General features: G+C 49.0%; 1 protein-coding gene across 2 annotated transcripts in view; it reads left to right on the forward strand.

Annotated features, from left to right (window-relative positions):
* Positions 1 to 116: 116 nt before the first annotated feature.
* The window catches only part of LOC102017396 (chromosome unknown open reading frame, human C10orf128), a 27,707-nt gene continuing 3,031 nt past the window's right edge, over positions 117 to 24,792 (forward strand). Inside the window, exons 1-4 of one of the 2 annotated variants that reach the window (XM_013508785.1) lie at positions 117 to 569; positions 19,800 to 19,853; positions 20,031 to 20,171; positions 21,194 to 21,233. In XM_013508785.1, the coding sequence (XP_013364239.1) occupies positions 524 to 569; positions 19,800 to 19,853; positions 20,031 to 20,171; positions 21,194 to 21,233 (281 nt within the window). In that variant the 5' untranslated portion in view covers positions 117 to 523. The remainder of the gene's footprint in view (positions 570 to 19,799; positions 19,854 to 20,030; positions 20,172 to 21,193; positions 21,234 to 24,792) is intronic. The other variant, XM_013508786.1, reaches the window with a different exon arrangement.

Consider the following 24,792-nt stretch of genomic DNA (forward strand, 5'->3'; position numbering starts at 1 on the left):
TTTTTTTAGTTTGAGTATTTGAAACTGTATCTCTGAGAAGAAAGCAAAGGTCTCTCACACTTGGAGGGGTCCATGTCACAAAGGTAGTGACAATGCTACCTGGTGGGCCAGGAACTTCCTGGCCCTGCCCCCAAAGCAGTGGAATGCAGTAAGGGCTGACTCCAAGGCAGCCTGGTCTGCCTCCAGCCTCCCCTGAGACTTACCGCATAGGACCTTGGGCATAAAAGCACAGCCCACCAGGTGGGGTGCCCACGTCCCATGAGGAAGGCTGCAGGTCACAACCAGGACCCATGCCTGCCCCTGCAGAGACTCTCAGCTCCCGTGCTCCCTCCCACCACCTGGCAGAGCTCACACAACAGGGCTGGCCTCAACCCGTCTTCAGAGAGGCCCGGAGGAACCGAGTGGCAGTGGTGGCTTCCTTCCTCATCAGTCACGGGGATCACAGCTCCCGTCCCTGAGCTGAGCCTGGGTCACACAGCTTACTGCGCCTGCTGAAGGAGCCAGGAGCACAGTGCCAGCCAGCATGAGCCCAGGAGTCCGTGTGCTGAGAGCCCTGCTCTTCCTCCTGGGTAAGTGGCCATTGTGGAAACAGGTGACCTCACCCTCCTCTGGTCTGAGGCTATGTCCCTTTGCTGCAGTGGGTTTTCTGACTTTGACCTGGCAGTGAACCAAGCTCTTGTTTGTTCCATTTTAACTGCAACTTATCAATGGTCCTGGACCAGGGAAGAACAGAAAGTTCCTGGTAGTAGAGAAAGCTTCCAGCTTAGGATCTAGAAAAGCAGTTTCAACCCTGACTTCATAGTGGACAGTTAGCTCCTGAAACTCCAGTATCATCTTCCCAACCAGGGAGCTAATGGTGTTTGCTTTTCAGGATTTGAGAGAATGAAGCTCAGTGTAACTGAGGCAAATGGAGATAAAGACATAGGTCTAGGTAGGTGAGTACAGCGGCCTGATGTGGATCAATGTCACTAGGCGCTGGAGATCTGTTATCAGAGGTGTCTGTTATTCTAGAACATCTTTAATGCTGCAAGAGAAGGCAGAGGCAGAGACAAATAGAAAAGGAGAGGCAGATGGAGAGGGAGAAAAGTAAAGTCAGAGTAGACAGAAGGAAAACCAGAAAGAGAGTTGGGTTCAGGGAGATGGGCAGAACCATGTGTAGACAGTGCTGGAGGGAGGGACGGGCAGCTGCACACAGGGCCCTTGATGGATTTCAAGATAATCGATCATTATCTTGAAAAGGCCGCAGGCGTGTACACAGGAAGCGCTTTCCCAGAATGCTCACTGCACAAGAATTACAGACAATAAGATTTTTAAATGCTCTAACTGATCAATGACAAAAGAAAGGAGAACACAACATTTTTTTAGTGTTTCCAATATGTTAACTACTGAGCCTAAAAGTACACTGCTCATTCAGTTCCCATCAGGACTCTGGACAAGGTGCCAATGTTACCTGGTGTCCCAGGCCAGGCACCCCTGCCTGCTGGGGGCCACTGGGCTGACGCTGCACATGCGCAGTGGTAGGAAGGTGGGTCTCCTTAGAAACTTCCAGCATGTGAAGCCTTGCTCCTGCTGTTTGCTAGCCCCAGAAACCAGGCTATGCATCCCTGCTGTGAGCTGTTGAGGCATCAGCAAATGAGGGGCCACAATGCTGCCTGCCTGGTAGCGCTGCTGAGGGAGTTAAGTCTGTTCCCATAGTCCCAGTCCTCAGCACAGCGGGGCATGTGGTGGCCTCCCAGTGCTGGACTCAGGGGTCCATAATGGGGTCCATCTTTCCAGAGGGTACTTTGGCAAACATTAGCAACAAGCAAGCTGTTTATGGCTGTGTACCGAAAGTCCCTTCAGTAGGAGTTTATCCTACTGAGATAATAGGGTAAAAGCTCCCCAACATGTTTAGTAGGGTCTTATCCAAGAACTGAAACCATAGAAAAAAACAGACAGGAAGGGCCATCAGCAGGATTCTAAACAAATCGGCCATCCTGTAGTGTTTTGAACACTATCCAATAAGGACAGATAAAAGACGTGACTTTCTATGAGCCAATGTGGGTGGGTGGATGTGACAGAGTGATAGTTATAGAGCAGGAGTTAACTAGGGGTAGTTGTGTGTGCTGACCTGACCTACCCAAAAGCAGATTGGAAGGAGACAGAGCCAATAGTTACTGGTACCTTTTATTCCAGAAGGGAGGCACTGTTGGAATTTTTCATAATGATCATATATATTCTTAATTTCAATAAATTTCTACTAGAAATAATGTGGCAGCCTGTTGAAAGCAAGTTAAGAAAAATTCTGCTTTTCCTTCATTGACTGTGTAACCTGCTGAGAGGTGGCCTGGTTACCCAGGCTGCGTCTGGGGGCCCCCAGCAGGACCCAGTGAGGGGCAAACATCCCCCCCATCCCAGATCACCCCATGCAATCTGGGCTCACAGATCAGAGCAGCTGACCAGGACCTGTGCCTGTTATTGCTCACAAACAGCAGCAAGAGGGTTTCAAAACCCTCCATCTCCCCCGGGGTGGACGTGTGGTTCCTCTGTCCCTCCATCCTGTGGGGACACGTGGGTCTCCACTCATGGGATGCTACCATGTCACAGGCCAGCACAGGAGGGGCTGTATCTGTTCTCTTGTGTATGCGGTAACACTAGCTACTGCCAGAATTCCCCAATTTTGCCAGTTGGAGAAGTGCGAAAGAGTATCCCAAAGTTTTTAGGTTGCATGTTCCTAATTATTACTGAGAAGAATCATTTCCCTGCATTTATCAGACAACCAATTACCTTTTTTCGTACACTTCCTATTATATATCTTTCTTCCAGGTTTTGTGTTGTTATTGGTCTTTTATATATTTTTATCTGGATGTTACTTGTTTCCTATGTTGCAAGTATCTGCTCTCAGGATGGGGCTTATCTTTCATCTTTGTGGCATCCTGCGCTGCCCGGAACTCTCGAAATGTAACAGAATCAAATGCATCAGTCTTCCTTTTGTGAGTTGGGTTCTGCTATCTTGCCTAAGAAACATTTTAAAAATTACTTAAAAGTGGTTGCATTCTTTGTGATCAGGACTTTGGCTTACAGTGAAACCTTGGTCTGTGAGCATTATTTGTTCCAGAAACATACTTGTACCCAAAGCACATGTATATCAAAGCAAATTCTCTATAAGAAATAATGGAAACTTTTTAAATGATTCATTCCACAACTCCAAAATATTCATATAAAATGATTACAATACTGTAATATAATAACAATACAAAATAATAAAGAAAATACAATATATATAAAGAAAAATGAACAAATTCACCTTCATTTGCCTTTGAAAACCTTCATGGTTATTGTGAGGGAGACAAGAGAGAGGAGGGCTACTGTGTAGAACAAATTTCACTAACACTGATGGAATCATTCATTGCTATCTATTGGCTCAATGGAATCTTTTTCTTTTCATGCACCTTTAACAAGGAATCTATCGAGTGTCACTTGCTTTTGCCTCTTTTTGAAGATTTTGCAGAAATGTGGCACTCCATTGTGGTTAAACAGATTGATTTCTCCCACCGCTACAGTCTTATTCAGGTGCTGCTTTTCTATAAAATTTTGCACTTGTTTCCCACATTTTACAAATCTCCTCAATCTCATTTGAAGTGAAGGATTCCTCTCTGCCTTTTTCTCCTCCTCCTTCCCCTCTGCAGATGAGATCTCCATAACCTCTTGCTGTTGGGAGATGATCACCCACAATCACAAAGGAGGTGTGGGGGAACCATTAGCTCAGTTGTGGTCATGTGACATTTGTATCATGCACTACTTGTGTTGCAAGACATCACTTGTTTATCAAGTGAAATTTTATTAGGAATGTTTGCTCGTCTTGTGGAACACTTGAGGAATAAGCTACTAGCAATCCAAGGTTTTACTGTATTTGAAATGCATTCTTGTGTCTGACTTAAAGAAAATATCTAATTACATCTTTCCTACATAATACATTAATTTTCAAAATATCATTTGCTTAACTACCTTTTGTTTCTCCTATGTTGTGGTCAGCAAACATTCAAACCACAGTGAGCTTCTGCTCAGGGCTGCTTTGTAACTGTCTGCACCTAAGTCAAGTCCTACAGTTTCATGCTGGGGTCGAGAGCCTTGGTCAGCTGTACTTGGAAGTGTTGTTCTGTCTGCAGACTTCAGAGCATTTTGGCTCTGACTTCGGCTTCCCCCAGACCTCTTTCCTCTGAAGCATGGTCCCTGCTTGCTCCTCGCAAACCACCCTTCCTATAGTCACGCCCATTGTGCCTGATAAGCAAACTGAGGCACATAGTGGTCATGCAGTATAGATTCACACGGAGGTATCTGATGCCCAAAGCTGTGGTTTCAGTTCTTACACCAAACTACCTGTCAGTGGAGAATGGAAAGGGTGCCAATGTGAAAACACTAATAGGACTTTTAAACTGTGCTTTTAAATTTTTATTTATGTATTTATTTATTCATTGATGGAGTTTTCTGGGAGACAAAGTCTTGCTATGTAGTTCAGGCTGATTTTGAACCCAGTATGTAGCCTGGGCTGGTCTTGAACATAGTTCAGTCCTTCTGCCTCTGCTTCCCTAGTTCTAGGATTACAGGTGTGCATTACCACACCTGGGTGAACTGCTCCTCTTTAAAATTTTTTTAACTTTAAACTGAAAGAAAAGTTGCAATAAAAGCAGCACGAAGGACACTTGTATGACTTCACTATTTTTACACACACATTTCTTTCCCTGCACCATTTGAGGAAATATTTAACTACTAAATATACTGTGTGTATTTCTTGCGAATAGAGATAGTCTCAGCAAGGTGGATGGAGCCAGCACCGAAAGATAAACCTGCTGTTTTCTCACCAACTTGTGGAAGCTAAAGACATCAACCTCCTAGTAGAAGAGAGCAGCACAGTGGTCACTGGAGACAAAGAAGGGAGAGGGAGGAAAGAGCAGAGAGGAGTTAGCTAAAAAGAGCCCAAGTGCATCCAGAAAAGGAAACGCATCTGGCCTTGTATGCGCAGTGGGTCACTATAGTCAACAACTTATGATATACTGCAAAAGAGCTACAAGAATTCCCAGTTTCCCAACAGAGAGAAATAATAAACATTTGAGGAGGTGGAATTGCGAATTACTCTGAGTTGATCACTACACATTGTACACATATTCAAGACCCTATAAACACCTGCAAACGGTACATGTCAAAAATAAAGAATAGAGGCACTCTCTTACATGAGCGTAGGGCAGTCATCAGTGTTAGGAGAGTTCACCCTGAAGAAATACTTTCACAGAATCACTGATCATAGTCCAGTTTTTCCAGGGATCTAGAACAGGCCCATCCGGGACAGGGGGACATGGGGGAGCTGTGTCGCTTCCTCCTTCTGGGGTGGGGAGGGGCTCCACAGCTTAGCTTTGGCTTTCATGACTGTGGCATATCTGAAGCACACACAACAGTCCTCACTGGGTGTTGGCCCGATACCCCCTAGTCTTTGCGCTCAACTTTGTCTATACCAGGTAACCACGCCCCCAGGTGACAGCTGAAGGTCCTTCTGCACATTTCCAGGTGGGGGGCACACAAGGTATGTGAGGAAGGCAGATGTCCTTTTGTCATGATAATGAGGAAATCTCAGAACTAGGTTTTGGATTATGCTCATCATATTTCCAAATAAACAGTTTGCTACTTCAATATCAACAAACTAGTATTTTAAGCTTTGCTAAAATATTGGTCTAGGAATAGCCATTGAAAATGTCTGATAAATGCCTTGTGTTGCCTGTGTCTCAGCAGCAGTCTGCATCTTCCTTCTGAAAAAGCTGCCATCTGAAATATTCCTCTAGACTCCAATTCCAGCTGAAATGTCAGCCCTCTGTCTTCTCTTCACTGCTGTTGGAAGTATCTGCTGACATCTATGTATTATTATAATCACGAGAATAAAAGAAATACAATATCACTTTAATTACGTTCCAGAGCCTAAAACATCCTTCACTGAAGGACCCAGAGTTATTGAAGAGAGCAGAGCCTTTTTTTTTCTGCCTTAATTTATAATGAAAAGATGGCAGAGGCCGGGATAAAGAGAATTAAATTCGTTTTTATCTTACAAGTCAAAGCTATCACTTTATTATTTGGCTCCTAGTCCCTGAGATCTTTGTAAAAATCTTTGCTGACAGCTTTTCCCCTGTCTCAGTTTCCTGCCAAGATGAGGGTTTAGAATCATGTGGTGTGCGGATGTTAGTGAGAAACAATTCCTGATGTATTTGTTTTCTTTTGCTGCACAATAAATCATCCAAATGTAACACAGAAACCACCAAGAGAACACTGGGGTCTCTAGTGGGTCAGTCCCCAGATGGGAGGAGAAGAGGCTGGGACCGCAGTTGGGCAAACAGCAAAAGAAATTCTTTTCCCTCCACCTTGCCTCCCTCCTACTCTTCCTCCCTCCCTCCTTCCCTCTTTCCCTTCTTTCTTACCTTCCCTTTCTTTCCTTTCACACAGGGGACTGAAACAAGGGCCTTTGCATTGGGCTACATCCCCAACCCTTTCATTTTTTATTTTGAGCTAGGATCTCACAAAGTCTCGAAGCTCCCGGGTTGAGCTCAAACTTTCAATCCTCCTGCCTCAGCTTCCCAGAGTGCTGAGATTACAGGTGTGCACCACAAACGTCCAGTGAGAAATTTCTTGATAATGCAAGAATTCTCCTCATGATTTTTGTCCCTGTGTTCTAACTGGATTTCTTGCTGTATTTTTTAAACTGTCAAATTTTAAGGGTCCTTGATATTTTCTAGGTATGTCCTTTATTAACTGTGTGGCCTGCAAATATTCCCTCCCAGTTCTCTTTAACCTTAACACAGTCTTTCACAGAACAAAGATGTTTAATTTTAAAATTTATTCGTTTATTTTTTCCTTCATAAATCTTATTGTTGATGCACTGAGTTTTCATCAAGTTCTAGGTTTCCAATATTGTTTTTGAAAATTTATATGGTTTTATGCTTTTCATTTAAAGCCATGATTTATGTTGAGATTATTTTTGTATTATGTAAGGATGTAGGCCAAGGGCTATTTATTTTTTATGGTATTGGGGATTGAACCAGGGCCTTCACACTGAACTACAGCCCCAGGCCTTTTTTCATTTTTCATTTGACCCAGGATCCTGCTAATTTGCTCAGGCTGGGCTCAAACTTGCTATCCTCCTCCTTCAGCCTCCTAGAGTGCTGGAATTACAGACATATCAAACTACATCTGGGTCCTTTTTAAAATTTTTATTTTGAGTCAGATTCTCATTAAGTTGGTAAGTTCCCTGAGCTGAGCTTGAATTTGCAATCCTCCTGTCTCAGCCTCCCAGAGTGAAGGAATTTTTGTTTTGTCTTGGAACTGGTTGAGGAAACTATGCTTCTCATATGAAAGCAACTTAGTTTTCTTGTCACAACACAGCTGCTCACACCTGTGTGGGATTATTTGGGGTCCTCTTGTACATGTCTGACCCTCTGCCAGTAGCACATAGTCTTGATTCGTATAGGTACAGAAAGTCCCAAGACTCTAGGTGGTCACTTTTTACTCTCCCTTTTCAAAAATGATGCAATTCTAGTTCCTCTGCCTCCCCGTGGAAATTTTAGAACAACTTTTCTACAAAGAAACACATATCTTTGTGGGAGTTTGATGGGACTTGCACTGAAGATCCATATAATACAGATCAATTTAAAGAGATCTGATGCCTTCATTTCCCTGCATTTTCTATATTGGCATGCTTTTTGATATTTCTCTTCAGTGTTGTAGAGTTTTTGCATATGAAATGTGCACATGAACTGCTATGACTCACACATACGTATTTTTGAATGATCATAATTGTATTGTTTTAAATTTTCCCCTCTGTGTATAATTCTCATGGAGCAGAAGTACGACTGGTTTGGGTACATTGTACTGTGTTGCACCACCTTGCTCATTGGTGTCTGCACATATTTTTTTTTTTACTGTGCAATCCTCCCACACATTTTTCTATAAGTGAACTTTGATTATTCAGATAGATGGTTTTTACTTTGGCAGATATGTCCCATGACATACTTTAATCATACCTCATACCCACCTCACCTCATTCTTCCCCAACTACAGGTATTTTTGTAGATGATCTTTACTGAGTCGGGGAAGTGCCTAGTTTTCTGGAAGTTTTTGTCATAGATGAATGCAAAATCTTGTCAAAGTGTTTCTGCTTAAATAATCATGTGATGTTATAGTTTATATCTAGATGTCCCCCAAAGCCTTGTGAACTTGAAAGTGGGGCTTTTTTAAAACTTTTTTTGACACAGGGTCTTGCTATGTATTTCAGACTGGCCTTGAGCTTACTTTGAAGCCTTAGCATCCCAAGTGCTGGGATTGCAGGAGTGCACCACCACACCTGGCTGAAAGTGGGGTTTTGAAAGGTGATTGGTGCTGGACTTGACTTGCTGCTACAATATAAGTTCTGGTAGGAAGAGGCAGGTCACTGGGTGTGATCTGAAAGTTCTTCCTTCTCAGCTCTTCCCCTTATCCTCTCTGCTTCCTGGGAGCCATGAGGTGAGCAGCTCTCCTCCACCACCCCTCTCTGCCAGCCATCCTGCCTAGGAGCCAGCCAACTCTGGACCGAAAACGTGAGCCAAAATAAACCTCTCTTCCTTTAGGTTTTCGGTGTTGTGTGTTTTTGTCCCACAGATGAACAAAGGGACCAAGACACGTGAATTTCCTTCTTCCGGCTGTTGGCATAGCAGATGACATGGATTAATGTGCAAATACTGAACCAGCCATGAATCTGGAAGACTCCATTTGGTCATGAAGCTTAATTTTTTTATATATTGCTGAATTCTACTTGCAAATATTTTAAGTTTTTCTGTATCTATATTCATGAGCCATACCTTTATTTTTGGATTGTCTTTGTCTGAGTTTCAAATCTGGGTAATGTTGGTTTCAAGAAATGAATTAGAAAGTATTGCCTCTTCTGTGTTCTGGAAAGGATAATACATAGCTGATATGAATGCCTTCCTTAAACTCTGGCTAAAGTCTCCCATGAAATAGTCTGTGTTTCCAAATTTCTTTTGATGGTGATCGTAAACAACAAATCCCATTTCTTTAAAAATCACAGGGCTACTTAAACCATCTGTTTCATATTGGGTGAGTTTTATTAGTTCTAACCTTTTGAGAAATTCATCTATCTAAATTGTCCGATTGTTCATCTTTCTAAATTGTCTGATTCTTGTGTTAGAGTTGCCTACAGCTTTTCCTTATTGTTCTTTTGCAATCTGCAAGATCCAGAATGATACTTCTGGGCTGGGGATACAGCTCAGTGGCATAAGTGCCTGCCTGGCAAGCATAAGGTCCTGAGTTCGATTCCCAGTACAAAAAAGAAAAACCATTCAGAATGGTACTTCTATTTCACTCCTGCTATTAGTAACTGGTATAATCTCCCCTTTTTGGTCAATTTTGATTATTTTTTTGAAAAACCAACTTTTTCTTTCTTGGAGTGCTGGGGATATATCCCAGGTCTTGCACATACCAGACAAGCATGCTACCACTGAGCCACTTCACAACCCAGAGCCAGCTTTTTGCTTCACTGATTTTCTTTATTATTTTTCTGATTTCTGTCATACTGGTCTCTGATTTTGCCTTCCTAATGTACTTTAGTCTGCTTGCTTTGGGTTTGCTTTGCCATTCTTTTCTAGTTCTTGAAGTGGCATCTTTGTCTTTATTCCAGTCTCTTCTAAGTAAGCATTTAGCCTAAATTCCTTCCTCAAACTGCTTTCCTATGTCCCACAAATTTTGATATGTGTCATCATTTTCATTCAGCTCATAACTGTTTTCCTTAGGACTTTCTTTTTAACCCATGGATTATTTAGAAGTATTGCTAGCTTCCAATTTTGTTAATTTCCTGTTATCTTTTCATTACTGATTTCTAGCTGATGCTGTTGTAATCAGAAAATGAAATCTGAATAGTTTCAATTCTTTTACGTCTGTTGAGGCTTGACCCAGAGAACAGTCCGTCTTAATCTTCTGTGGGTGCATGAAGAGGATGTATATTGTGATAATGTTGGGGGGGGGTTCTGATACTGTTGCGTACTAGTGTGGTTGATTTTTCTCTAATTGTGGCTGATATTCCATCTAACTGTTCCATCACCATTGAAAGAGAGGTGTTAAAATCTCTAAGTATAATTGTATACTTGTCTATTCTTCCATTTCTCAGTTTTTGTTTCATATATATTGTTCATTACATAGATGTTGAGAATTACTATATCTCTTCAGTGGAATGACTCCTTTATCATGTCATATTTCTTAGAGCTTTTAATGACACAAGCAGCCCTCTGTGGCATGCATGCCATAGATTCACCACCACTGCACTAGGTGATTGGGAGTCCAGCCCCCTCTCTTGGCCTCACTCACAGCTACAGACGGGGCTCCTGGTTAGTGCTGGGTGAGGCAGCAGTTCAGGCTGCCCACTGGGCTCTTGTGGATGACCCTCTTGCATGGAGGGATAGATAGGGCTCAGTACTGGCACTGTGGGTGGCCTCATGACTTCTGGGCAATGGTGGACATCCTGCCTCTCCATGAGCCCTCTACTCAGAGGATGCCTGTTTCAGTCATGTTGGGGCGGAAGTCAGGTTCCCTTCATAGTCTCCAGAGACCACTCATGAGCACAATCCTCTTTCATCTGTTAGGCACGAAAGTTCTGCTCCCTTGCTACTCTCTAACAGCACTTGTCAGACAGTTGGGGCCTTTATTGCAGTCCAGTGTAGTGGAAATCTTGGTCTCCACTTGCTTCGTGGATGAGGCTGGGGTGCAATGAGACCACAGTTCTTTCTGTGCTATTTTCCAGAGTCTACTGTCTATGGCCCGAAGTTTTGTCCTTCTAAACTGTCCTTGCCTGGTCTTTCACTGGTGAAAACTGGGCTTTCTTGGGGCTTCTATGTTTAGTTGGTTGTTTGCTTGGCTTTTCTGCATACCAACTGCTCCAGTGCCCAGCCTGGGGTGTGTGATGTCAAAAGAAAGGGAATTTACTCACCTTTTACTTCTGGGGTTCCAAAGTCCCTGGTCCATCTGCTGCCTTCTCCCCACCTTTTGGTTTCTACTTCTATTTGTTTTTCAATACAGAATCATGAGAGGTTAGATATGCCTAGTAAGAGGAATAGTGAAAAGTAGGTTCACTCTGCTTTCCCAGAAATGGGAGTCTAGAATGAATCTGTAAGCTTTAGGAAGGTGGGTGATGTGGAGTAAGTTCTTTAGGGAGAAGCCACATCTCCTGAACATCTCTCATACACATCCCTGGTCCCAGAATCTCCTGAAGTAGGAGCAATGGCTCCCAGGAGAAAGGAGAGCTGATTGTGCTCCTCCCAGGATGACATCCTCCAGCAGCTTCCCACTGCTGTCAGCACAGACCACTGGCCACACTATGTCCACACGGACCCATCACACTCCTGTGAGGGAAAAGAAGGAAAAAGAAAAAAAAAAGGTAAAAGCTCAATAAGACAGGTTTATTTCAGAACAAATCTGAGGGGACCTCTCTGGCCTTAAGACCAGACCGGATCCTCTGGTATAGGCTATGGTGTTTTTTATTGGGTCTTGGGGGGCGCTGTGGAGTTCAGTGAGGGGGGTTGTGGCTCCGAGCCAAGAACAAGGCTTGAAAAAGCACAGGGGAAATTTTTGCCCAAGGACGAGGCTTGGGCAAGTGCAAGGAGTAGTGGCTACTGTCAATAGCAGGGCTGATAATGACACAAGTCACTGAGTGCAGTTGTGTTGTGAAGAGGGTTTATAGAATGGTCTCGGGTTGACCTAGGATGGTGATGGTCAGATTCCTTAACCCCAGCCTGGGAGACCTACTCCTGGCCACCAGGAATGGCCACTGTGTTCCTATTCAGCCTCGAGGTCTCCTCATATGCCTTCTCCTCTGTATGGAAAATGCACTGTCCCCTGCCCAGCCACAGAGATGCTCACATTCCCTGCTGTGCTGTCCTGGGTCAGTGCACAGCCCTAGCCCCTGCCCAGTAACTCACCCTGGCTTGTGAGTTAGTTGGTGCATGAAGTGGGTGGGGGTTTTAGGGAGCTGGCCTGTAGGGACCCTGCAAAGGAAAGGATTAGATGGGACAGATTCTGAGACTCTTGGCAGAGAAGACGGCCTCCACCATGGATGACGGGGTGTGCAGAGAGGAGGCAGCAGGGAGCAAAGGCCAGCAAGGCAGAGGCTCAGGGAGCCAGGTAGAGGGAGCTGGACTCCACTCTGCTGGGCTTCAGGACCCTTGGGGATGTATGTACTGCCTTAGGGTCCCTGGACTGGAGAAGTGAGGCTTCCAATAGAAGCAACCAGGCAGTCCAAGTGAGGGGAGGCTGGCTGGACCCATCACAGGCCCATCACACGCCTCTGTCCAGCTCCCCATGGAAGCAGCCCATAAGCTGAGGTCCAGTGTGTGGTCCCTCTGGTCCCTGCCCAGCCTTATGAGATTATAGTGTTGGGAAGGGTGGGTTCCAACTGTGTGACAGCAGACCAGACTCAGGGAAGCAAGACCCAGAGACACAGATGAAACCTGCTGAACTGTCTATGAACCCTGATCGCTGAATTGCACATAGTCGCCGAAGATGCTTTGTTAGCTCCTAGTGACATCCACTGCCAAGGTGGAGTGAGACTCTTCCTCTGAGCCCCAGGCCCAGGCTCAGGTTCTCCGTGGCGCATACTCAGGCATGTGAGCCTGAAGTCATGTCACCTGCTAGTGCTTCCAGGACAGGCCTGACGCCCCATCTATGCATGTATCTAATGTAAAATGTTGTTTCTTTTGTTGATCTTGCCAGGAATTTTTGGAAAGGACTACAGGAGCTCCCACAGTGAGGAGCACTGTTTCCCAAAGAAAGCAAAGACCAGGTGTTAGGGCTGGGGAGACTCCAGCTTGGGCATAGAGATGGAGGGAGGGGCAGCTTCCACTACAGTCACCAGAGGACCCTGAGAGCACATGTGCATCCTCCCTTCCACCTGGTCTTCTCCTTGGGGGTGACTTAGCACCACCTGGAAGTCTGGGGAAAACTGCTGGTTGGGAAAGAAATCCCAAGGGGAGTCCTAGAGAGGCAGAGGTTCCAGCTACTGGGGATCATCCTGCCTTCTTCCCACTCTGCCCGTGGGACTGTGATTCGCATTTGCTAGATGTGAACTTCCCTTCCAGAGGGGACCTCAGGCGGGGACACAGGGTACCAGGGAGAAGGCTGGGCCCTGAGGGAGGCTTGATTTACAGCCTAAATGTTTAAGTGTGTGGCCTGCCCTGGGCCTGCATACCTCAGGAGCTGTCTTGGAAAAATGAGAGAGAGGCCTAGCACATAGTAGGGCTCCCCCAGGTCCCCCTGGTAAACAGAGGCAGAAGACTGGGCACAGCCTCCTGGGGCTGCCAACAGGTTCTGCAGCGCTGCTGCCATCCCACGGCTGCCTCCTGGGCATGTGTGCCCCCACCCACCCCGCCAGGTCCCTCAGGACCCAGAGCGAAGCTTCCCAGAGGCTGAAGAGCAGGGTATGAATATTGCATGAATAATAATAACCCCACCACTTAGTGGTTATACAGCGCTTTCCTCTTCCACAATACTTTACCATCATTAATTAGTTATTCTGCACAGCTCCCAGCCTCCCCTGCGCTCCTTGCAAAGCTGGCCCCAGCCTTGCCCTGGAAGCAGCCTGCTTGGGTGGGGCTGCAGCTTCCACAGTCAGCCTTTCCCATGAAGGTCTGGCAGGGCCTAGTCTTGGTCACTTCCAGGCACTGGCTACCACTTCCTGCTCCGTGCATCTACTCCAGGGTGGCCTCCAGGGGCGCTCCACTCCCCACTTCTGCAGAGCCCCAGGAAGCAGGAAATACATCTCCTGTGGGTGGAATTCTTGCTGGTGGGAAGGCAGTACACACTCCTCCAGGTGACTGAGCCCATCACCAAGGGGGCTACCAAGCTGGGACCATCACCAGGCCCTGGCTGAGCAACAGTGGCCACATGGGGACTCTTGGTTCTAGCCACACTCCCTGGAAAGGCTCCTGAACCAGCTTCCCTCCCTCTAAGGATCCTAGTGGGGTTTGGAGGCCCTCATGGTAAGATTGGAAAATGGAGCAGCCCACTCCCCAGTGAGGTAGGACTGCTGGTGTCTTATTGCAGCCCTTCCTGTGCAGCTTCCTGGGATAGCACTGCCTGCTCAGGGACAGCCCTGAGCTCTCTCTCCTTCCTGCATCCCATCTCCCTTTTGGGCTGCAGAGGCACCCTGGCCAGGTACACATGAGTGCTCCCAGTGCAGTGTCACTACATCCTGGTCACAATGGGCCCAGCCCCAGGGGTCCCCTTTGGGAAAGCACCCATCTCTGTGTACCCTGGTTCCACCTCGGGCCTGGGCAGCTCCCCTGCCAGTTCCCATGAATTGGGAAGGCATCAGTCAGTCTGGTTTCTGCCAATCAAGAGCTTCTAAGAATTAATTAGCAAAAACTTCCTGGGAAATTTCTTCTGGGGCCTCCTGCCTCCTGCCTCCTGCTCAAGTATGCATCATTGACCCTGGTGAGCCTCCAGCCTCAGCTTGCCCTACCCATGGCAGCATGGACCGATGGAAAGGACACAGAACGGCACACAAAGAGCTTGTGCAATGGTGTGGCAGCTCAGTGCCTTCCCCCACTTTGAGGCTGGCTGTGGACTCTCCTGACCTACCCACGGTGCTTGCACATCTCCTGCCAGCACCCTGGCTGCTACTGGCTGTGGAGCTGCCTCCCCAGCTTTAGCTCCTGGCTTTCTTGGGACCCATGGGTGTGGTTCTCCTTCTTCCAGGGCTCCAAACTAGGGCTGGGCAGCTCAGTGGGTTTGTACAGCAGGCAGTTCACTGACTCCTCTTTCTGGGATGCAGGGTCTGTAGGAAACATGGGGCATCCTCAGGCTCCTGACCCAAAGCCCTCTCTGCTTGGCCCTCTTTCAGCCTGCACAGCTCGGCCTGATTGATATGTTCAGGTTCTGACCCAAACCCATCCTGGCAGAGAAGGATAGGGCACAGAGTACTGTGGGATGGGTGGATGGTGTTCTGCTTATGGAAAGTTGAATTCTGATGAGACAGGAAAAGGTGACCCAGGATGAGCTCCCGGTTCATGCCAGGCATCTGTGGTCTTTACAGGCCATGGCACTGTCAGCAGGATCTGTGACCCGGTGCACCGCTGTGGTGGGTGCACCTGCTGGGAGAGGACTGAAGCGGTGCCCTGTACCAAGGGGTGGGATCGGGGCTGCTGCCCCATTTTTCTGGACTCTGCTCCCACTCAGGAGCTCCAAGAAGGAGGGGCTGTCAGGATCCAGACCCCAAATTAGTCGAGTTAGAAATGAGTGCCCATGTCTGCTCCAACTCCCAGGTCAGCTGGCCAAGGAAGGCCATGGGTACAGGATGGGGAAGAGCACTTTCTGGAGAGTCTTTCTTGTACATCAGCATCTCAAGTCCCCATTTTCCCAGGGGAGAAGTGAGTTATGCTCCAGCAGTGTGCAGTGGAACCCAGGGGCCACAAGTCCAGGTCCCTCTCTGAGCCTCCTGGCTGCCACATGGTGCGAGTTGTATGTCACCAGACCCTGAGCCCTGAGGACATCAGCCTCTTAGGAAGACGGAGGCTTCGCCGTGGTCCCAGGGTCTCATATGCAAGGCTACCCGTAGATTCCTTCCCTGTGGCTGACCCTGGCTCCTGAACCCCCATATTTCGCAGCATGTGAACCCTGAACTTAGTACCTCAAGCCGCTTCTGCTTCAATGCTCAGTAGCTTCAGGCAACTACTCAGCCAGTTCCAGGTTCTTTCTCCCTTGCATCTCCTGCAGCAGAATCCAAGCTCCTCATAGTCTCCTGGGTCAACCCACTCCAGGGCAGAAATGGTTTCCCTTGGGTTGCTGGTGTCCTTGTGCTTCTGAACACCAGAAAACAGTGCAGGGAGGTGTGGTGAGGTGGAGGATGACCGGGGCCACCCTTGGTCTAGAAGGGCGATCTCTGCACAGAGACAAAGGGCAGGTGCTGCAGTAGGGAGCAGCATATACCGAGGTACACAGACGCGTGTCTCACATGTGGCCATTGGGCATATTCAAGGCTATGCATGGAGCACCTTGTCAGCAGTCAGCATTCTCCATGCCTATCCTGGGCTCGCCAGCCTGACATCCAGCCACCCTGCAGCAGAGCTGTCGCCCAGCTCCCCAGGATCCTTCCGGTCATAGTGGCTCTACTTAGCTCCAATAAAATGAAGAAAAAGAAGGCAATTCCTCACTAAGGCAACTGAAAAGTCCAAGGGGAGGGCTTCAGGCAGAGGTGGACTGAAAGCTGTCACTAGGCCTGGGTCTCAGCTTCTCCCTCTTTGGCAGGGACTTTGGTCTCAGCGAATTCTCTCCACCCCTGGTGGCTTCAGGCTTCGCTCTGCCCCATCTTACTAATTCCATAACATACCCCTGCCTTTCATTATTTCGCCCTTGAGTTTAGAGGGAATCTTACTGGGCTTGACCAAAGACCACTGACAGGAAGAAAAAATATGTTAATTGATCAGTGTGGGTGCCAAATCTATCTTCAAGCCAGCTCCCTGGGTATCCCATGGAGGTGGTCCTCAAGAGGAAAGCCAAGGTCACTAGGAGACAAGGTGTCAGGGAGCTGGGCAGCCCACTCCACAAATACCAACACTGGTCCTCCATTCAGACTCCCTCCAGCTCAGAGACTGATTTTTGCAGAAAGGTGTGCGCATCCCCTGGGACAAGCTGGCACTTTTTTGTCCCTTTGGACTCCTTCTGTTCTCCTTAGGGGACATGGGCCTTGGTTGTCCTGGGCACCAGAGCTCCTGGAACATCTTGCATGGCTCTTGTTTATGCTGTGGACTCTGGGAGGAGAGGATGGATGCCGGGTCAGGCAGCTGAAACTCTTTCCCAGCTGCAAATGCCAGACTTCCTGAGGCCCCCTGTGGGAGGGACCCTGCAATACTTCAGTTCCAGGAAGGACTCAACCAGCATGGACGCACACTTAGGGCAGCCTCTCCCTATTTTTAGGCCAGATACTTATAGAATGACATCTGAGTGCTCACTCAGCCTGATTCTGCCCAAATAAGGGCGGCAGAGGCGTCGGCCCCCAGCAAGGGTGGGCCCAACAGGTGCACAGCACAGAGGCCTGCATGCCAGGGGCGGCTCCGAGGGTTGAGTTCCAGCAGATGGGCAAGGCTGCATGCTTGGCTCCCACGGAAGTGGCTTGTCTTGGCTCTCTGGAAGCCCAGCCGCCTACCCGTCACCTTCCTTGGGGCCATGATTTCCAGGGCTTTTGACTCTTGAAGTAGGCCCCTTGCTGTCTGGAAGCCACTGGCTCAGCAGGCTGAGGTGGGCAGGGCTGCAGAGAGGGGACTGGGAACATCACTTTGGCAGGAGGGGCAAAGCATCAGGTCCATTGGTGCATTTGAGGAAAGCACAGACTCCAGAATGGAGAGTTCATGGAGCATTTTGGGGCACCCCAAGGAAAGAATTCTCTGGGAGGCTGTCCAAGTTTGAGTCCAGCCTGCACAACTTAGAGATTTAGTGAGACTCTGTTCCCAAATGAATATAAAAAGGGCTGGGGACGTAGCTCAGTGTGAAGGTCCTGGGTTCCACCTGTAGAACTGCAAAACAAAATGAAACAAACCCAAACAAAATATTCTCCTGAGTTCAGGACCCCCAGGCCTACTTGGAGGCTGTGGAAAGTCTTGAGGACTTTGGAGGAGGCAGCAGGGGAGGGGTTCAAGGCCCATTCTCAGGGGATGCCCCCCTCCCCCTGCACTTCCCCTGGTCCAATAGCCTGCCTGCCAAGTGCTAAGCATGCTACTCTTTGTCATCTGCAGCCCGATCCTGGCGAGCGGTCCTGGAGCTCAGCAGCTCCAGCCCTTTACAGGCTCCTCCCGGAATGCTGGAGTCCTCGATGTACCGGCCATGCAGTCTGCCAGAGCCTTTGTGCCCCGCTGGGCTGCAGAGGGAATCGCTCTGTGCCTCAAGGTCTGAGGCCAGGTTCTCGGAGGAGCCGCAGGCAGGGATCCGCGCCGGCCACACGGAGGCCCTGTCCCTGAGGAGGGAAAGGCTGCCGCCGAGTGGCTGCAGGCTGGCTAGCAGGTGCTCCACGACGCAGCCTGGGAGCACATAGCCTGGGCCACCACGAGCTTTGTTCTGGACAGTAATGAGCTGAGTCCCTAGTTAGAGACCCCAGGGCCAAGAGCCTGAAGCTCAAGGAGCTTAGAGGGGACACAACTGGTTTCAGGGAAGGGTGCAAAGAGGTAGTGTTCAGGACAAAGTGTCTGGTGGGTGGGGCTGGTGAGGCTGCTGAAGACAGGACCTGGCCCCTGGGCGGGAAGGGGCCAGGCAAGGCAGAGAACCTGTTTTTGTTTTTGCCGTACTAGGGATTTAAGCTAGACCTTTCACACTGAGCTGCATCCCTGGCCTTTTCAATTCCTTTTCTTTTCTTTCTTTAAATTTGGAGATAGGGTCTTGCTAAGTTGCCCAGGCTGGGCTTGAATTTGGAATCAGCCTCCCAGAGTGCTTAGATTTAGGACATGTGCCACCATCACTGGCTAAAGGTGCTCTTTTGACACCAGGGCCATGTCTTCCTTCTGCTTTCCTTCCCACCAGGGGTCCCAGGCCGGAGTACTCCTGTCTGCTCCCCAGATCAAGCCCATTCAGTTGTCTGCCTTGGTGGTTTGGGGTTACAGCTCCCTGTGTATGAGGTTTTGCTTTCTGAGGTTTCAGTCACCTGTGGTCAAACATAACCTGAAAATACTAATAAAAAAATTCCAGCAATAAACAATTCCTGACTTTTAAATAACTTTTTAGAGTGTACTGTTATGTTAGCCTGCTTTACTATTGTGATTGGTAAACTCTTCACTATGTGTAATTTATAAGCTAAACTTTCCCATAGCTGTGTGTACAAGAAAGAGCAATATACTCAGGATTTGGCCCTATCTGAGCTTCCAGGCCTGCCCTGGGGCCATGGAGAAGCCCTGTGTACAAAAGGAGATGACAGCATTGTACCTTAGCCTCTGCTGGGTCACCTGGGCCACTTTCTACCTCGCTTGGCCCTCGGCATACTGTGCGGTGCTCTAGTCTTTGGGTCAGCTTTCACCAAAGCTCCTTCACGGAGGTGCTCCTCACAGGGCTGCCGCTGAGTTAGGCACATAGATGCCTTCGATGCACCAGACAGTGAAGTGCTGACCGGCCAGGTGTGCAGCACGCTGCAGGACCGTCACCTGCCTACCTTCTTTCCTTCCTCCCTCCCTCCCTGACTGCCTGCAGCAGATGTCTGTTGAGATTAGCTGTGTATCAGGCGCAGTGTCATCTGCTCAACCTTGTGCTGTGTAACCTGGTGGGGAAACCAGCAAGGAGATGGATACTCAGGAGTTGACCAGCACAGTAGTGCTGTGTATATGTTAAAGAACATGGGCGTGGTTGGCTAGTCCCTGGGAGTGTGGTCAGTCAGGCCCTAAGGGATGGTCTTTTAGATCTGGCAAGCCCAGTGGCTCTGGAGTCCCCTGGAAGGGCGGCTAACTCAGCAGTGGACCACCCACCTCCCCTGCCAGGGCGGAAGTGCCTAGAACCAGGACCAGGTCAGATGAGGACAAGCAAAGGGATTGGCCCAGAGGCAGGGAGTGCAGGCTAGGGGGATGGGAGCTGGACACTGTAAAGGGCCGTGGTGGGGCGGGCTCTGAGATCACAGCAAGTACCCTGGGCTCTGCGGCCACTGGGCCAGCAGAGCTCCCAAGGGGAGGCCAATGGGAGGGTTGCCCCATCTCTGGCTTGTGCCCTGGTGTTCCCTGCAGCTCTCTTCCAGGCGGCTGTGAGTACCCAGCCAGCTGAGTTCTCTTTCTTTGCAGATGTCGGAGGAGCTCGGGTATTGGCCTCCGGCAAGTCTATGGGGACTGAGATTGGTAGGTGACTGCCAGCCTGCTCTGGTTCCAGGGAGCGGGGAAGGTGGGGTAGCATGTTCTAGGCCTGGCCTTCACAGCTGGAGCACGCGATGCTAAGCCCAGGAGCCCCACGTTGACTCACCCAGGCATGGAGCAGGGCAGCCACCAAGTCCTGGTGCCATGTTTCCCTGGCTGCAGATTTCAAATACGCCCTCATTGGGACCGCGCTGGGTGTTATGATCTCCGCGGGTTTCCTGGCACTGAAGATCTGCATGATCCGGAAGCACCTGTCGGATCAGGACTCTGCTGACCTGAGGAACACAGCCCCAGGCGTCACTGGTGAGGAACCAGGCACTCAGCCCCGTTCTATGTGGCTGGGACAGAGTGTGGCAGTGAGGTTTCTGTCATTGCAACAAGACACCCTGACAATAACTCACAGAGAAGGAGAAGGTGTTCGGGTTCACAGTGGTGGAGGCTTCAGTCCATGGTTACTGGATCTGGTTGCTTCTGGGCCTGTGGTGGCCTTTGGGGGACAGTCAAGAGTCCAACTATAGTAGACAGGTCCTTCGATGCCACCAACCTGAGGCACTGAGGCAGCTCCACAAAAGGGGGCAGGAAGGAATGAAAACCACAGTGCCCAGCAGGGCTCCAGCAGGACAGACGCACAGTGGCCTCTCATCTCTGCCTCCCTCTGTCTCTCTCTGTCTTCTTTTTCTGGCTGTCTCTACTCAGTCCCTTGGATTCATTCCTGAGAGTCAGGTTTGCTGGAGAAAGGTGGGAAGCAGACCTGAAATGGGCTTTGGATAGAAAAATCTCTTCTCTTGTTCAAGGCATGTGACCAGACGGCCTGGGTCAGGAGCCTAAGGTGGCCCTAGCCCGGGGGGTGGGGGTGCTGCTGGTGCAGTGACGTGGGCAGCGAGGAGAGGGCCCTCACAAAGCAGACGGAGTGTGGCCATCGTAGGGGAAGGACTCTGGGTGATTACTGTGTGAGTTTCAGCAGCAGCATTGCCTTGGGCCCTGTCTCTCACAGTGTCACTCACAGAGCATCCCCACGGTATCACGCTCATCACACAGCGATGGTGCAGTTTCCCAGGGAGTTGGCTTAGCCTTGATTTGGACCCCTACCAGTGGAAGTGGAGGAAACAATTTCCTGTCGCAAACCAGCCAGGCAGCTGATGCTCCCAGCCAGTAGGAAATGACAGGGGTGGGGTGGGGCCTAAGGACAACTTGTACCCCTGTGTGCTTAGCTAAGGGCCCCGGGACCTGGATGGAGAAGCTGTGGGGACCAGAACACTGCCGCAGACCAACTCAGAAGGGGCACCAAGCACCACTCCTCCTAACACCCCCATTCCTCTCTTTAGGCCCCTTCGTGCAGAGGAAGAAGAGGAGCTTGTCACTGAGGTAAGGTAACAGCTGCTGTGAACAGGGAGGGCAGCGTGTACCCTCCTCTCCAAGCTATCCTGCTTCTGTGCTGTCACTCAGCCTCTCTTGAGGGACTAAAATGACCCTCCATGCTGTTCTGACTGCCTCAGGGCCTTTGCTCTTGTTATTTCCTAATCCCAGAGGCTCTGCCCAGACAGCTGCATACCTTGTCTCTACCTCCTCCTCTTCTTTGCCATGGGTGTTAGATGACCTGCTGTCAACAGCACCCACACCCTCCTGCCATCCTTCTCTTCCCCCTCCCTATCTTCATTGATCTTTATAGCTCATTCTAGAGTTCAAATGTGTGACATTAATTTGTCCATTCCCATGCTTTTCTTCCTAAATTGTAAGCTCCTTGAAGGCAGGGTCCTCTTTCAGACACACCCACTCTGGGCCACGCACAGGGTCTACACAGAAGCAGGTGCTCCTGTGTGTGTGGAGTAAGGGATGAGTGAGAGACCGTGGGCCAGGCACTGCCTGCCACAGGGATGCAGCTGGGTCACAGGGGACAGTTGCCCAGTGGAGGGCTCACCAGAGTGGTGGCGGGGTCAGGGTGTCTTAGCGTGCAAGAGTGCCCAGCAGTGGGAAGCAGGAGTGTAGGGTGGAGAGGCCTCACTCTGTACCTGGAATGGCGAGGGAAAGCTCACATAGCCGGGCCCGGCACTGCAGCCAGCAGTCAGAGAGGTAGAAGCAGAACCTGGTGGAGGGAGGCCTGGTAGGGACTTGTGCTTAAGAAGGAGGCTGCAATAAAACCATTGTTGAACTCCTACCATTTTGTATGGTGAAGCTCTGCATTGTTTCCAATGGTTTTTGTTTTTATGACTTGTTACTGTCTTTGATTGTTTGATCAATCTTACATTCTTAGTCTGGTGGACGGAGCAACTTCGTTGAAGATAACAGTACGTAATGTAGCAACCGTTGTTAATCCTATTATTTTGTTTTGAGGTCATGTATCCTTTTTGTTGTTTTTCTGTTGTTTTGATTTTGTCTTCATTGTTGTTTTCTTAGGTTTTTTAATCTTAAAAAAAAAAAAAGACTAAAAAAGAAAAACAAGGAGGTTGCCCTCTGTGTTGAGACTTCTCAGCTGCTGTGGAAGCTGAGCAGGGGTGGACAGATCAGTCTTCATGACTGAAGTGGGTAGGAGCCCTGGTGGGGTCGGGCAGCTGTGCTGCAGACTCTGTGGGACCCAGACATGCTCCTGGGGCCTGCTGGGACCAAGAAGAGGAAAGATACAGAAGCTCTGGGTTATTCTAAGGCCTGGGGCTGGAACAAGCAGGTCCCATAACCCTGCAAGGCGGCCACAGAGCTTTTGCAGGAGTAAACACTTCAAAAGCAAAGTGCCATGGAGTGGAACAGGAAGAGGTGCAGGAGGAAGGCAGGTAGTCGGCTGGGGAAGGGAAAAGTATGGGGAGCTGGGCGGGAACAGAGGCACAGGTCACAGTATGCAGACTGCAGTGGGGGAAGTAGGCTGAGTCAGGAAGACGTTAGACCCCAAGGAGCAACCAAGGGTCAGCAAATCAGGCTCCTTCCTGCAGCAATACCGCATGTGCTTTATGTCACCCAGGACATATACCACATAATCCCACATTGTATCTCCCACATAATCACAATGCCAGGGGCACTGCAGGAAGGTGAGTGCAGAGTCAGTAATACACAGCAAGCAGCCTGTGTTCTGGATTCTCTGATGATTTCAGAACTCATCTTTTATTTCTCTCTTTGTCCAATCCATGAAGAAGCTTCCTGTTCTTTCCTTTTCAAGCTAAACCTCATTTTCTCCAAGAGGCGGATTAAAAGAGTGGTCACCTGTACTAAAAGGAGAGAATGCCAACACTGTGGAAGGCTGAGGCAGGAGGATCCCAAATATGAGGCCACCTTGGGCAACTTAGAGACTTAGTGAGAACATGTCTCAAAGAGTAGGGGTGGGGAGCACTGAGGATGCAACTTACAGCGAAGGCCCTGGGTTCAATCCCCAGTATTGCCAAAAAAGAAAAAGTTGAGAATACCACGGCCTCCTGGCAGTGGCAGACAAGGATTGCTGGCCATCAGCTAGAGGCCTATGTCAGCACAGCTGGGAGACCAGATGCTGGCCGCCCTTGGCTATGCTGTGGAAAGTCCTCACAGGCAGGCATCTTAGGAAGACACCAGGAAGCTGTGGGCATTGGCCCAATTAGGGCTGAGGAAACTGGGTTCTAAGGAAAACATAGTTGACATTCTCCACTTATCAACCCCCTGACAGGGGCCAATCTGATCATTAGGCAATTTAGCCCATCTGAAGAAACAAAATTCCCTGTCATTATCACCAGGCTGATTCCAGGGCTACTTTGGGATCTCCTAGTGGGCAAAGGACAGGAGAGGAGCCCTCATGATTTATCCCACGGTTGCATTTCGAGCCACGTCCCTAGCTGCAGCCAGAGCAACAGCCCCTATCTGACCCCTAGGAAGGTCACCAGGCCCCCAAAAAGTGAAAGAACTATATAATCAAAAAATATATACCCCTGCACCTGATCCACTGCATCTTCCTCCTTTGTTTTATCTCTGTGAACATAACATCTTGGGGGCTGATCAACTTGAAATTCAGTGCAGATGTCATGACGTTTCAGCCCTAAACGTATCGCCCTTGTATCTCCCATGTAATGGCAATGCCAGGGGCACTGCCCCACAGGGAGGTGGGTGCCAAGTCAGTAATACACGGCACGCAGCCTGTGCTCTGGACTCTCTGATGATTTCAGATCTTATCTTTTATTTCTCTCTTTGTCCAGTCCATGAAGAAGCTTCGAGTTTGATCCTTAGTCGTTCTGCTTTTCTCCCCACGGCACTGTGGCTTCTGAATACCTGAGCCAGTTGTCTTACTATATGTCCCGTGCTCTGGGTGTGTCTGTCTCCTCTCATGTAGATTTGCTGAGGGTTTTTTTGTCAAGGGTGCCGCAGAGGTGACACAAGGTGACATGGCGCATCCTGTATTCTACTGCTACAGCACACGGTGCCGAACAATCTCACTGCCGGTGGCACTTAATTTGATGGCGCATCTGAGGAAGTGACTGTCATTTTTTGTGTTGTAGAGATGAGCAAACAAAGAGCCAGTACCTAAGATCGTGTGAATACCCAGGCCCCCCATGGTTCCTTGAGCACCGACTGCCTCTGTGGTGACCCCTTGGTGTATTCATTACTACCCAAGCCTGTCACAAGACAGAGTTTCCAACTCTCTGCATTTAATAGCTGACGCGCTGCTGGGGAAAAGCAAGCTTTTTACCTTTCTTCCTTTTGTTCCTTCTCCCACTTGCTGAGTATTATTACTGTGCATTTTAACTGTTACCATCATGGCCCCTTTTAATGCTCAAATTGCCCCAAATGTAGCCAGTGGAGGCCGTTTCTTGGTGGTCTCTGTGCTCTTGCGAAAGGACCTGTTTGTCTTGCAGCAAGGCCTCCTAGATTGTGACAGACATAGCTTTCCGCTCACCTTGCCCCGCCTGCAATAGCTCATTTCCCTAGGACACCCCCTCCCTCCCTCTCTTCCTTCCTTCCCCCTCCTTTCCTTCCT

Source organism: Chinchilla lanigera, unplaced genomic scaffold, assembly GCF_000276665.1.
Source record: "Chinchilla lanigera isolate Chin_1 unplaced genomic scaffold, ChiLan1.0 scaffold00155, whole genome shotgun sequence".
Classification (NCBI taxonomy): Eukaryota; Metazoa; Chordata; class Mammalia; order Rodentia; family Chinchillidae; genus Chinchilla; species Chinchilla lanigera.